The 12,428-nt window shown below is 56.0% G+C and overlaps 1 protein-coding gene and 1 long non-coding RNA gene across 2 annotated transcripts; one reads left to right on the top strand and one right to left on the bottom strand.

The window, feature by feature from the left end:
• Nucleotides 1-4,217: 4,217 nt before the first annotated feature.
• On the bottom strand, nt 4,218-8,538 carry LOC125080634 (uncharacterized). Its single transcript, XR_007121439.1, has 4 exons — nt 8,404-8,538; nt 7,866-8,285; nt 6,643-7,529; nt 4,218-4,940 (listed from the first exon to the last, which is right to left on the bottom strand). It is a non-coding gene; the product is annotated as an uncharacterized LOC125080634 (long non-coding RNA).
• On the top strand, nt 8,341-12,017 carry HOXA11 (homeobox A11). Its single transcript, XM_047694556.1, has 2 exons — nt 8,341-9,067; nt 10,522-12,017. The coding sequence occupies exons 1-2, from the start codon at nt 8,341-8,343 to the stop codon at nt 10,752-10,754; spliced, it is 960 nt and encodes a 319-aa protein (XP_047550512.1). The 3' UTR covers nt 10,755-12,017.
• Nucleotides 12,018-12,428: the final 411 nt, after the last annotated feature.

Genomic DNA, 12,428 nt, shown 5'->3' with positions numbered 1-12,428 from the left:
GCGGAAGCCGCTAAGGCCTTGTCACGGTCGATGTCCCTTCTCCCCGGCTCCGTCGCGCCGCGGAAGGCCCGACCCAGCCGGCAGAACGCATTTCGGCCGCCTCTCCGGGACGCTAGAGCCTTCGCGGGCGGCGGGGCGCCGCGCGGGGCTCGCCCGCGTGCGGGGCGGTGGAGCCGCGGGAGAGGCGCCGCCACAAGTCGCGCCCCGGGGCAGAGGCGACGCTCAAAATCCTCCCGGCTTCTAAATGAACCCTCTCCTCAAAATGGAGGCTCAAACCCTAACAGAGACGGCCTTGCGCCGCAGGCTTGTGTGTACGAGGAGGCGCGCAGCGGAGCGTCGGGCCGAGGTCAAGGCGCCGGACCCGCAGGCCCGCGCCAGGCGGACCCGGGAGGGCCCGGCCGGGCACCCGCGCCGGGGAGTCGCCCCGCAGCTGCAGGCTGACGTCACCGTCGCCCGAGAGCGGGCCTTCGCGGGCCGCTCGAGGCGTTATTTGATGAGAACGAGCCGATTCAAACGAGTGTTTTGTGCGGGTGCCCGCTTCTCCGCCCCGCCCCGCCCTCCCCGAGAGAATAATCGGGTATTTAATCTCTCCCGGTCTTAATTCTTGGCAGCGTGGAAGGTGGTTTGCACGGGAAATAAAACTTGACAGGAGCATTTTCTCTAAAAGGGGTTCTGAGACGGGCTGAAAAGAAGCCGTGTTTTTGTCTACCAAATACTTCCGCTTCCTAAGCCCCGGGCCGAGGGGTGGGGTGACATCCGAGGGAGCCGAGAGCGAGCTGGGCGCGCAGGACCACGCGGTGGACCCGAATCCGGGCGCTCCGGGCAGCCGCGAGTCTCCGCCTGGGCCTGGGCCGGGAAGCAGCCTCGGGCCTCGCTGCGCCCAGCGCCTCTGCGGCTCGGCCCTGCCATAGGTCCGGCGCTGCCAGCAACCCGCCCCCAAGACCCCGCTCCCGGGAAGCTGGCACCGGCGGGGGCCCGGCTGGCACCCAAAGTAGTACCCTGACAGGGGCTAAGGGCGGCTGGGGTCAAAAGAGAGAAGGAGGTGCTGGGGAGGGCCTCGGACCGCTTGGCTTTAGCTCTGAGCCTTTTAACCCAGGGGAGTTGGGGACCTGAGCTCGCAAAAAGAGGTGGTGAGCGCACTGCTGGGGGCTTTGTTTCGGCTGCAGGTCTGCAGATACTGCACGAAGTGGAGGGGGCAGTGGGGGTGAGCGGCGCAGCATGCGTGGGTTGTTCGGGCTGCTATTGGGTGGGAGAAGCTGGAGACAGCAAAATCCCCCCTCCCGGCCGCTCAGAGAGGGCCCTCCCCTCGCGCCACAAAGGTCAAGTCCCCGGCACCATGGCCGCCTCCACGGTCAGGGCCGCGGCAGACGCAGGAAGGCGCAGGACCCACACTTGGCCGGCTGCAAGCAGGTTCTGACAGCCCGGGCTCTTGGACTGGAGGCTGGGTTCCTTTCCTGGCTTCCAACTCCGTCGCTCCCAGGCCGACTGAAAAGGAGTTCCCGAAGCCAGGGTTGGCCCAGGCTATGTCCCCGTCGAGTCCTGGAAGAGCGAGTCCAGGAGACTTCGGAGCCGGTGGAGGCCTAACCCGGGCGAGAGGCAGCGCCTGCAAGCTCAGGAGAGCGGATGTGGCTGGATCCGAGTTCTGGGCTCCGGCAGAAACACGGACCCGCAGGGCTTGTGGGCCAGCAGGGCCAGGAATAGGATAGCGGTGCAAGGACCCTGCTGGGAACCTCTCTTAAGGTCCTTGAATCCAGGTCGCTCCTTCAAGTGCAGGCTGATGCTTTGTGCACTTTGATGCTCTTCTTCTCCTGACTAAAATCTGGGCCAAGAAGTGAGGTGCATTCTGCTAAAGGTAAAAATCCCTGACTCCAGAGTCCCCCTAAACCCACTAGCTGTGTTCTGGCCAGGTGGGAGCCCCTGCCCTCTGCCCACAGCTTGCCTGTAGTAGGTCTCACATCAGGCCCAGTGATAAACAGATAGCTTATGCGGGATCTGCCCTGAGCTTATTGTTCCAGGTGAATCAAACCCTGCAAAGGATTTCATCTTTTTTTCACAGAAGACAGAAAAGCTGGGCTTTAACCCAACTGCACAGATGGAGCAGGGCCTTGAGGGGACACTAGCTGGAGGAATTGTGCATGGATAGGTACCATCACAGAACTGTCTGGAAAGGCATGTAGGGGAGACCCCTAGGGCAGGGTTGCACCGGGCATGGGCTCACTCTTCAAGTCTGGAATGTGAGCCAGGGATTGCCGCCCTCCCTCGGGGTAGAAACAGAGGAGCCTGGGGAGCTGCGGGAGGAGACAGCCGGAGCTTGGGGCATGGAGGCTTCCTGTGAGGCACAGCTGAGGGCCAGGGCTGCCTTCTGGTTGGGCCGCCCTCTTTTGTCCTCTTTATTACAGATACCCTTGGCTGCAGAAACCCGTTTGGACCGAAGTTTCAGGGAGAATGGAAAGCAGACCCTGAGAATCAGGGCTTTGTCCTTCAAAGTTTCCCCTACTCCATTTGTTCCCATTTGATAAGGGAGGGGAAGGATTTTTTTTTATATATATATAATGAATCTACTAGAAATAAAAATAGCTCTTCTCAAAGGAAGTAACTCTCTCCCATCAGTTTGGGACCTACTAAATTAAATATAACCAGATCGCTTGCGTGTCTGAAACCCTCAACTGAGCCCTATGCCCCACTCTTCCGTGGTCAGGGGGAGGACATGGACTTCTTCAGATGTTTAGGGGCCTTGGAGACTTGAATCTGTGAATCAGATGAGAACCAACCATAAGGTCAAGTTCAAGGCATTACTTGTTCCTGTGCTATAGGGAAGGGTAAAGGAGCTGGTAGACAGGAGGGTGCCTCACCAAGCCAAGGGGACAATAAGTTAACCACTGCCTCCATCTAGTATTAAAGAGAGGGTCTTCTCATATCTCATCGTAGCCTCTGTGCCACCTCTGGACAGTGCCTGGAAATGTAATAGATCGGCCATGATCTGCCAGTAGACCGTTTCCTGAGAACAAATACTGGGAGATGTCTTGGACTTTCACGAACAGCCCATTACCCAGAACCACCATGGAGGAAGACACACCTCCAGACACCGCCCACATGGACGGAGACAGCTCCCAAACAGAAGCCTGGCCTCCATCCCTACAAAAGACTCAGTGGCTGTTTTTACCCTGGGCCACCAGTTGCCTTTTGCACCTGTGTGCAATATGGTCACTGGGGTTGAAATAGTCTTCTGCGGCGCTTTCTAGAAATAGGTGTGACATTTAGGGACCGAGGTAGCTAGAGGCTCCAACAAGAAAAGGCAAAAAAAAAGGGGGGGGGGCTAAGTGATCCATAGATAAATGACTGTAGATCTTTCCAAATGAGTTTTGGTTTGTCCAGTGAGCCTGATCCCTCCGAGGCTGGTTGCCGTCCAGGAGCTAGGTCCCAAGAAGAGAAGAAGGGAGTACTGGAGATAGAGAAAAAGGACATGGTAGAGCCTTGGAATGGAGTATTCAGAAGAGTGAGGTAAGAAATCTAGTTCAGATCCCTGGAGGAGGTCTAAACTGGCCGGGGGCAGGGGTGGGATGGGGTGGGTGGGCCAGGACCCTAACAGTCCTCTTTGTCTGTGCTTGAGTACTGGGTGCCCTCCAGTGGCACCTCAGTTCTTGCTCAGCCTAGGAGGGGTATCAGAAAAGGCAGGACGCTGCAGAAGGGGAGACTCTGCTAGAAAGAGGAGGATGGGGAGACAGGTGAGCAGGAGCTGCTGGGAGACAGGATCAGCTAAGGAGGGAATGCGGTGAGCTGGCAGCCCGGGGTTGGCACTCACACTATTGACTACAAGCAGAGCAGTCAAGGGGCTACAAGGGCAGGTATTGGGGGCCTCAGGTTCTCAGATTTGGGGGTCAATGGGCCAGTCCCAGCACCCAAGCTGGCACCTAGGAGAAAAGAGGGCATCCCAGCAGCGGTGCCACTTGGGTTTGGGAACCCCAGAGTCTGGAGTTGCTCCCTGCCCACTGCTCTGTTCCCCCTTGGAGTGAGCAGGTGTTAAGCTGCCTATCAAGTGACAGTCCTTTCAGCTCCTGCCCCTTGAATGACTGGGCTGGAAATGCCCCCAGCATGACAACCCCCCAGTGAAAAAGGCTCACGTTGCCCTGGTATGCACTGACCACACCACAGCTACCCAGCCTGGGTTCTGCCAGCAGGCACCCTTCAGCTACAAAAACAAGTGGAGGCAGCAGTGCTGGGCAGAGGCACCTGGACACAATTTATTCCAGTATCTTGGCTGGGAAGGTGAGTGGAGCGCAGGACACAGAAATCATCCCCACCAGGGCGCACTCAGTCCCAGCAAGGAGAATCCAGGAGGTACTGCCGAACCCTTCAAACCCCCCTCCTCCGATTTAGGGCCAAATCAAACGGAGCCTTGCAAAGGCTTGGTCTGCTTTGCTGAGCAAATCGCCTCGTTAGCCGTTTCCGCTTGACAAAGCTGGCGCGGGCGCGAGCTTTCTCCTCTCCGGGTGGCCATCTCCAAACGCTGCTTGGGGAGCGAAAGGGCCCGGCCCTGCGAGGGCTGCCTAGACCTTGAAGTTTGGAAAAACAACTAGAAGAGATTGAAAAGGCTCCCTCCCTTCTCCGCAGACACACGCGCACTGTCAGGCCACCGCCACTTCCTGCCTTTGTTTTTCTTCCTCCAAAACATTTTTGGCCTTTTGCATTAGCTGCCGTGGGGTTCTGGGTTGAGGATAAAAGGAAATACATGCTGAAGACTGTTTTCTGGAGATGGCCCCGCGCTGTGGAGCTCCTGAGAAAGAACAGTTCACGGACAACCAGCCGCCAGGGCCAATGTCATAGCCTTGCCCACCCGATCTCCTCAAGAAATGCATCTCGGACTTGGCTTTCCAGGGTGGGCTTAGCACCCGTCAGGTCTTCCCCTGAGCCGGGTGGGCTCCCTCCGGCTGTTGGGTCTCCTGCAAAGCGGAAGAGTCGGTTAGGCTCAGAGCAAAGTCAAAACTGAGGAGCTGCACCTCTACGTCCCCGGCTTCCCCAGATTTGGTCTGATTCTCGGATCTGCGACCCTCCCCTCAACTACCCGCTCCCTACCCCATGCAAACATTCACTCTGCCAGGATGTTCCAGGCAAGAGGGGCAGGAGCGGGCAAAGCTGGGAACAGTGCGAAGACTTGGGGATCGGAGCCCCCCCTCCTGTCTTTGCTGGGGATGTAAAAGCATTCGACGCTCCAGGCGTTTTCTCTTCTCCTGGCATCAAAAGCCTTTCCCTTCTTGTATCCTCACTGCAGCACCCCCACATGCCCTTTACCAGGCTGTGTGTCCCCCGGCACCCCGTTTTGGTACAGCCTTCTGAACTGCCCGGCCGACCGCATTGAAAGAGCCTTCCTCCACCATAGCCTTTCCTCGGAAATTTGCCTTTGTCTCCTGCAGACACCCATGGGATCCAGACCTGCTGGCACCCTCTCCGCTTGGCTCTCAAGGACCTGGGAGGCATTGATCATGCAGAACAGCATATATCCCCATACTGACCTTTCTGCCAGGAACCCCTCTTCCTGGGACCAAGGGGGAGAACGATCTAATTAGGAGAGGGGCTGCGTGCCGCTGGGGGAGGCGGCCTGGCGTCCCCCGCTGGCGGGCCACCGCAGCCGGTCTGCTCAGCCACAAGCTGAAGTTGACTGCCAAAACTGCTATAAAACCCCAGGTCTGTCTAGAACTGTTTTCGGTTCTCCTAGACGCCCTCCCCCCCCCCCCCGGGTTCAATTATAGTCTTAAAAGCCCTAATACAAGTGCAAGAATTTGTTTGCCTTCACCCAGGGGCGGGGCAAGCCCCGAAATGGTGGCGCCTTTGTTATGGCAAAGTCACTGAAACCCCTCAAGCATTCCTTTTGTTCGAGGGTCGGGGTGGCGGGGACTGGGTGGGCTGCTGGGAGATAGTTTGGGAAAGCCAAAATCAAGCCAGGGAACAGCTCAGATAGTACTGTTCACAGACCTCTCCTTCTCCCTTGTATATTCTGTCTCCAAGAAAGAGATGCTGTGGAGAAATAAATATTTTGCCTTGTTGGTCACTGCTGGAAATCGAAGTTTTTTCGCTGCAGGGCAATCCCGTAACTGTGATTCCCAGCTTTAGGAGGTCTCAGGCTGCCCTTCCCCAGCAACCTTCCTTCCCACCAGACCTTCTCACTCACACCGCTGCTGCTCTCTGTACAAGCCACAGTGAACAAATATGTCCAGCTGAAGATGCACAAATAATTTCAAGTTCAACTCTCGGGGATTCAAGGGGTATGAAAGTTCTTGCAGCAAATCCTGAATAAAGAGTTCATGAAACCAATGTGCCCGAGTAGTTTGATTTGTGATAAGCAACCCTTGTAAAGGAAGGGGGTAGAAGCCACATAAACATTAATGCAAATAAATTGGTTTACTCCACTGCAAAGTAATTACTTGATATTATTGATATTTACAGCGGGTATTCACATGCAACGGTGGGCCATCATTTGGAAAAAATACATAATGAGAATAGTTCTTTTCCAGTGCAATACATGATTAGATTTGTTATTGAGTCAGTTACAGTCAGCTCAGCAATAAATAAATAAATCGATGTTGACACTTAAATACCAAAGATCTTAGAGTTTATACTCTAAATCTCCCCAAGATATATAAATACCTTCAGCTATTTCCTCGATGGGGAAAGGGAAAAGGTTATCCTTTTTCATTTTTCGACTTTCCTTCAGTGACGTCCAGCTCCTTCCAAGAAGATAGGTGTGGGAAGGCTTCTGGGCCCCTCCCAGTCCCCAGTCCTGCCTGGCTGCTCTATGCCCTCTTCTTTCACTTCTCCCAAACGACGATCATTCAATCCTGCAGGATGGCAAGCATTTTTCACCATCTTAATGTTTTTTTCTTTCCTTTTCCCAAGAAAGCTAGACTCCTACTAGCAGTTATGACCCCTGTCTCTGTCTTTGGCTCAAACCTAGCCATTTCAGGGCGTTCTTGTCACCCACGGTGCCGGGGGTTTGGGAAGCATGGCTCTTTTCTTTAGCATTGTGTTCCTTCTGTGGGATGAGAGGCAGAAAAGGCGCGGAGCCTTCTCAGTTTCTGCTTGCACATCACTGGCTCTCACGCTTTGCAAGGAAGGAGAGGAGGCGTGTTACCCCTTTCTCAGCCACAGCTCCCTGGCCCTAGCCTCCTTCCTCACTGCTCCCACCTTCCTTCAGCTCTGCAGCTCCGCTGGCAGCCTAGTGGGCCCCCGGAAGGTGCAGCATACCCAGGAAAAGGCTCCTCGGATGTCAGCGCCTCTAAGCAGCCCAAGGCTCGCCTCCACTGCATGGTTTCCCGAGTCCTCAGCTCCAGAAGACCAGGCAGGCGGGCGGACCCGTGCACAGTGGCGCAGCCCCCACGCCTCTGGCTCCGCCGAGCAACTCCGAACCCCCCGGCAGGCAGCGAGGAGGAAGAGGTTTCTTCAAGGGCAGGGGGTGAAGTGAGGAGGTCGGCAGGGAGGATGAAGTGGAGGTGGATCCCGGGTAAGACGAAGGCCCTTCCGGGACCTGCAGATGACTGACAAACCGCGGGGGAAGTCGCCCTGGTTGTTGGCGGTTTAGGGACGGAAGGCACTAAAGCGCTTCGGAAGTGACCATGAATGCGAGCGTGTAATCAAGTCACCGTGCAAATCGGGCAAGCCACGAGGCAGGCACATCCACGGCTGCGAACCCTGGCCCCGAAGGGGTCCGGCCGGAGTCGGAGACAGAGGTGGTTCCCAGAGCAAGCTTGTGGGAGGGGGAGAGCGAAGGAGGTGCGAAAGCGAGCCTCCAGGAGAATAGATTCCAGCACCGCGAACGGGCCACACAGCCACGAGCTCCCACCCGGCCACCCCCAGCCTGGGGCATCCCTCACCCGGGGAGTGATGGGTGGCAGGAGTTGAGCTCTCTCACCGCCCTCGGAGCACTTGAGGGCCAGCACCGTGCAGCTGAGCACAAGCGAGCGGCATGGGGCGCACCTCAGCCTTGCCGCGCGCCGGGAGGCCCCCCAGCCAACATGAGTTACACCGGCGATTACGTGCTTTCGGTGAGAACACCGAGTGACGATCTGTTGCTTCCCCTGAGGTGGCTACAAAGAAAGGAAGCCGGGGAGGGGGGGGGGGGGAAGGAAAGGGGAAAAAAAAAAAAAAAAAAAAAAGGCCCGGACCAGCTCGCAGCTTGTCAATTTCAACATCGGGTCACATGACCAGCACCTCCCTGCTAAGGATGGGGATAGATTTCCACGTCAGCTTACGTCTCCAAATTTCTACTTCACGGATCCGCTTCAAAGAGGCAGCTGCAGTGGAGAATCATGTTAAGCTCGGCTACTGCGGAGAGCCCAAGGTAGCCCAATGATGGATTTTGATGAGCGTGGTCCCTGCTCCTCTAACATGTATTTGCCAAGTTGTACTTACTACGTCTCGGGTCCAGATTTCTCCAGCCTCCCTTCTTTTCTGCCCCAGACCCCGTCTTCGCGCCCAATGACATACTCCTACTCTTCCAACCTGCCCCAGGTCCAACCCGTGCGCGAAGTGACCTTCAGAGAGTACGCCATTGAGCCCGCCACTAAATGGCACCCCCGCGGCAATCTGGCTCACTGCTACTCCGCGGAGGAGCTGGTGCACAGAGACTGCCTGCAGGCGCCCAGCGCGGCCGGCGTGCCTGGCGACGTGCTGGCCAAGAGCTCCGCCAACGTCTACCACCACCCCACCCCCGCCGTCTCGTCCAATTTCTATAGCACCGTGGGCAGGAACGGCGTCCTGCCGCAGGCTTTCGACCAGTTTTTCGAGACGGCCTACGGCACCCCGGAAAACCTCGCCTCCTCCGACTACCCCGGGGACAAGAGCGCCGAGAAGGGACCCCCAGCGGCCGCAGCGACCTCCGCGGCGGCGGCGGCGGCGGCGGCGGCGGCAGCAGCGGCCACGGGCACGGGCACGCCGGCAACTTCAAGTTCGGACGGCGGCGGCGGCTGCCGGGAGGCGGCGGCGGCGGAGGAGAAGGAGCGGCGGCGGCGCCCCGAGAGCAGCAGCAGCCCCGAGTCGTCTTCCGGCCACACTGAGGACAAGGCCGGCGGCTCCAGTACGTATAAAGGCAGCGCCCCGCGCTTTATGAAAGGGGAGTTGGAAATCTAGCGCAGCACCGCTGTTAAATTTTTATATGCTGTTTTATAAGCATATAAGGTTTATGAAGGGCCTTTAGGTTTCCCCCAACAAAACTTTGTTATAAAAGGCGGGATCACGTGGCGAGTGCTGAAATTGGCCGTGAAATACCCACCGGCCAAGGCATGCCTGAAAAAAAAAAAAAAAGAAAGAAAGAAATCCAAAGGGGGAAAAAAAAAAAAGAACCCTACACACACAACTCCCTTTTTCCCTTTTTTTCCCTTCTGGGTCCCAAGCCCAGCAGCTCGACCCCGCTCGGGGCCAGCTCGGGCTGGGGAGCCGGAGGTGGGCGCCTGTAAATTCCCCCTGCAAGGGCTCCGGGAGCCTTTGATAGCGAGGTAATCCGGAGATTTTTATAAAAGCCATGTGTTGCGCCGGGACGCCAGTCCCGGCCGGGATTCAAAGGCATCGCTGTTTAACGATGGCGCTAGGAGCGTGTTTAACAGATAAAATAGCCCGCTTAGCTCGAGCAATATATTAAAAGAAACAAATTAAGCCAAAGTTGGCCTTTTTATCCAAAGGAAGCCATTTTCCTCTGGCGCGGTGGCAATTACGTGCCGCCTTCTGTCCCACTGCATGTTACTCACAGTTGTTATTCAATCTGTCAAAAGCGGGTTTTTTTTTTCCTCTCCGTCCTGTGAAGTTTTATTGAAAAGGGGAGCAAGTCGAGTCTGCCCGCAGCTTTAGGAAACCCCTCTTCCCTCCACGGTATCTAAAACAGCACCCCTGCCCTGCCCGGGACCAGGATGGTTGTGTGGCGGTGGTGCTCAGGGAAGGCCCATGGTAGGGGGCTTCCGCTGCCACCTCCTCACCTCGCGGAAGCCAGGAGGCTGGTCAAGGAGGCAGGAGCTGGTGGCCAGGACTCAGGCTGACAAAGACCCAGCAGCGGCCTAGGATGCTAGAGGAGGGCCGAGTCCCTGTCGCAGCCGGGAAAGACTCGGGCTGGGGTCGACTTTACTGCCTCGGGAGCCGGCCGCCCAGGTGCTGGAAGGTGAAATGTCCGCTGGCGGCTGTTTGTTTAGTCTGGCGGGGCTGGAGGCAGCCGGCGACCCCCTCTGGGCAGCTTTGAAAGCCGCTTCTGGGGCACCTACCCGCCTGTTGCTGTAAGAAGCCCCCCTTTCTGCTCTGGGGGCAGCATGAGCAGCTTCCCTGGGGGCCTATCTAGGGAGCTGGCTTTTATCTGGGGCTGAGTCTCCGCCTGCAGCCTGTCCCCAGCTGGCATAGGAACCTGAAGGCAGGGGACTGAGGAGAACTTGATGGGGCTAGGACAGGGCCTCCAGTCCCAGGGGCCAGCCCTTTTCCTCCACTTGGGGTTACAGGATGGATTGCAGCCCCCACACCTGGCTCACTCCCCACTTCTTTCTCCCTCCACAGGTGGCCAACGCACCAGGAAAAAGCGCTGCCCCTACACCAAGTACCAGATCCGGGAGCTGGAGCGGGAGTTCTTCTTCAGCGTCTACATCAACAAAGAGAAGCGCCTGCAGCTGTCCCGTATGCTCAACCTTACCGACCGTCAAGTCAAAATCTGGTTTCAGAACAGGAGAATGAAGGAAAAAAAAATTAACAGAGACCGTTTACAGTACTACTCGGCCAACCCGCTCCTCTAAGGCTCCAGACAGCTGGAATTGGGTGGGGGGCTTCATACATGGAGGATTATATGCAGATTTTGCCCTTGACAAGGTCAAGGCACGTGGTGACTTTTGAAGAAGAGAGATGTGCAAAAGAGGGGAGGCTGCATGGAGACAGCCTCTAAGAAGGTGGCCCCGGGACTCTCTTGGGCATCTGTGGTTAAGATTCCTAACAGAAATTGGATTTGGAGAGTTGTTCATCAACTAGAATGAATGGTTTGGGACCCCTGGTGGTTCATTCTTGGAGACTGTGGAGCTTTGGATTGGGTGTGGTCTCCATCAGGACTGGGCCTCCTGCCAAGCGCCCTGGAGATCGACCTGGGCCCAGGACCCTCCACATGGAGCCTGCCCACCCCCAGGACCCCTGCGTCAAGAAGCTATTCAATCTTGAAACCCCGTTCAGCTTGGGGACAGGAGCAGGAGGAAGGGGGGAGGATTCCTAGATATCTGGGGTGGGGCTGCTTTCCAAAGCCAGTGTGAAAGATGGCTGGACTAAGAGGTGGCTATGAGGTGGGAGAGGGCTGCTGATCCTGGAGGGGGGAAAAAATGGATTCCAGGTGGCATTAGCAGCTCTCCACCCCTCGTAGCCACTCACCGCACTGTCCGAGGCCTGAGCTTCTAGAAGTCGCCTCCTGGAGCCCACCTAATTTTTCCTACCACTGAGGGTCTTCTTCCTGGACTGCCACTCAGGCCTAAAGCCTGGTCGCAGAGCAGACCTTCCCCGAGGTGGAAGACATCAAAAAGCTAAGAGGTTGCACCCAGGCCTCTGGCCCCAAGATCTCTGCAGGAAATGCCTGTGGAGTGCGGCAGCCTGGGAAAGCCTCTGCCACACTTAACTGAAGCTTGGATTTGCTCAACAGAACAGTGGGCATGGCCAGCGGTCCCCAGCTACGAGGGGCTTGAATCCCCCAAACACCCAGTCTGGCACCGCACTCTGCCCTTCGCGCCCCAGAACTGAGCTTGGAAGCTTCCAGCAACCTTCCAAGAGCTCAAGAGCGTTTGAAATTATTTTAAAAAATAAATATTATATTATATTATATATATTTCCCTGCAGGAACCAAAGCGAATTTTAAAAGATGCAACGTAGAGAGGGAAATAGATGATGAAGAGAATATTTAAAGGCTCTGTTTACAGTGTTCCACGGTTAAACTCACTCACTGCTAAAAAAAAAATAATATTTGAATGTACGCTTCATACAGGGATGGTGTTCAAAAGACTTGTAAATAAAAGAACCGTAACCTATTTTGTTTGAATACTTTTTAAATTTTGCCATTAGTTGATTTCCTTGGAGTGTTGGAGGGGTGGGAAGGGTGTTAAAGAATGATCTTTTTAATTTCTTGCAATGTTTGGAAAGCATTAGGAGGATGCTCTGAAGTAGTTTGGCCCTCCAGGGTCTGGGGACCTCAGCCGAGAAAGCCAGGCACCCTCCCATTCAATCTCCTCTGCCTCCCTGTTTTAAGAAGTGTCTGGTGGCTCTGTTTGTAACAGGACTGTTGGCCTGTCCTCCATTCTCACCCACCACGTATGTCGCAGCATGTATCAGGCGACAGGGCACAAGGAAAATAAAGACTGGAAACTTGAGTACTGGGTTCTGGTGTGACATTCCTCTTCCTGTTTGCCTTTTACTGCCAAATGTCTGCCCCCCCACCCCGT

This window comes from Lutra lutra, chromosome 11 (assembly GCF_902655055.1).
Source record: "Lutra lutra chromosome 11, mLutLut1.2, whole genome shotgun sequence".
Classification (NCBI taxonomy): Eukaryota; Metazoa; Chordata; class Mammalia; order Carnivora; family Mustelidae; genus Lutra; species Lutra lutra.
Note: the sequence above shows the minus strand (reverse complement) of the source record. Positions and strands in the feature narration are given on the sequence as shown.

Bases quoted from the DNA above. Each gene is read 5' to 3' on its own strand.
- HOXA11 (XM_047694556.1), top strand. From the start codon at position 8,341: ATGATGGATTTTGATGAGCGTGGTCCCTGCTCCTCTAACATGTATTTG. The intron at 9,068-10,521 runs GTACGTATAAAG...CTCCCTCCACAG, and splicing joins GGACAAGGCCGGCGGCTCCA to GTGGCCAACGCACCAGGAAA.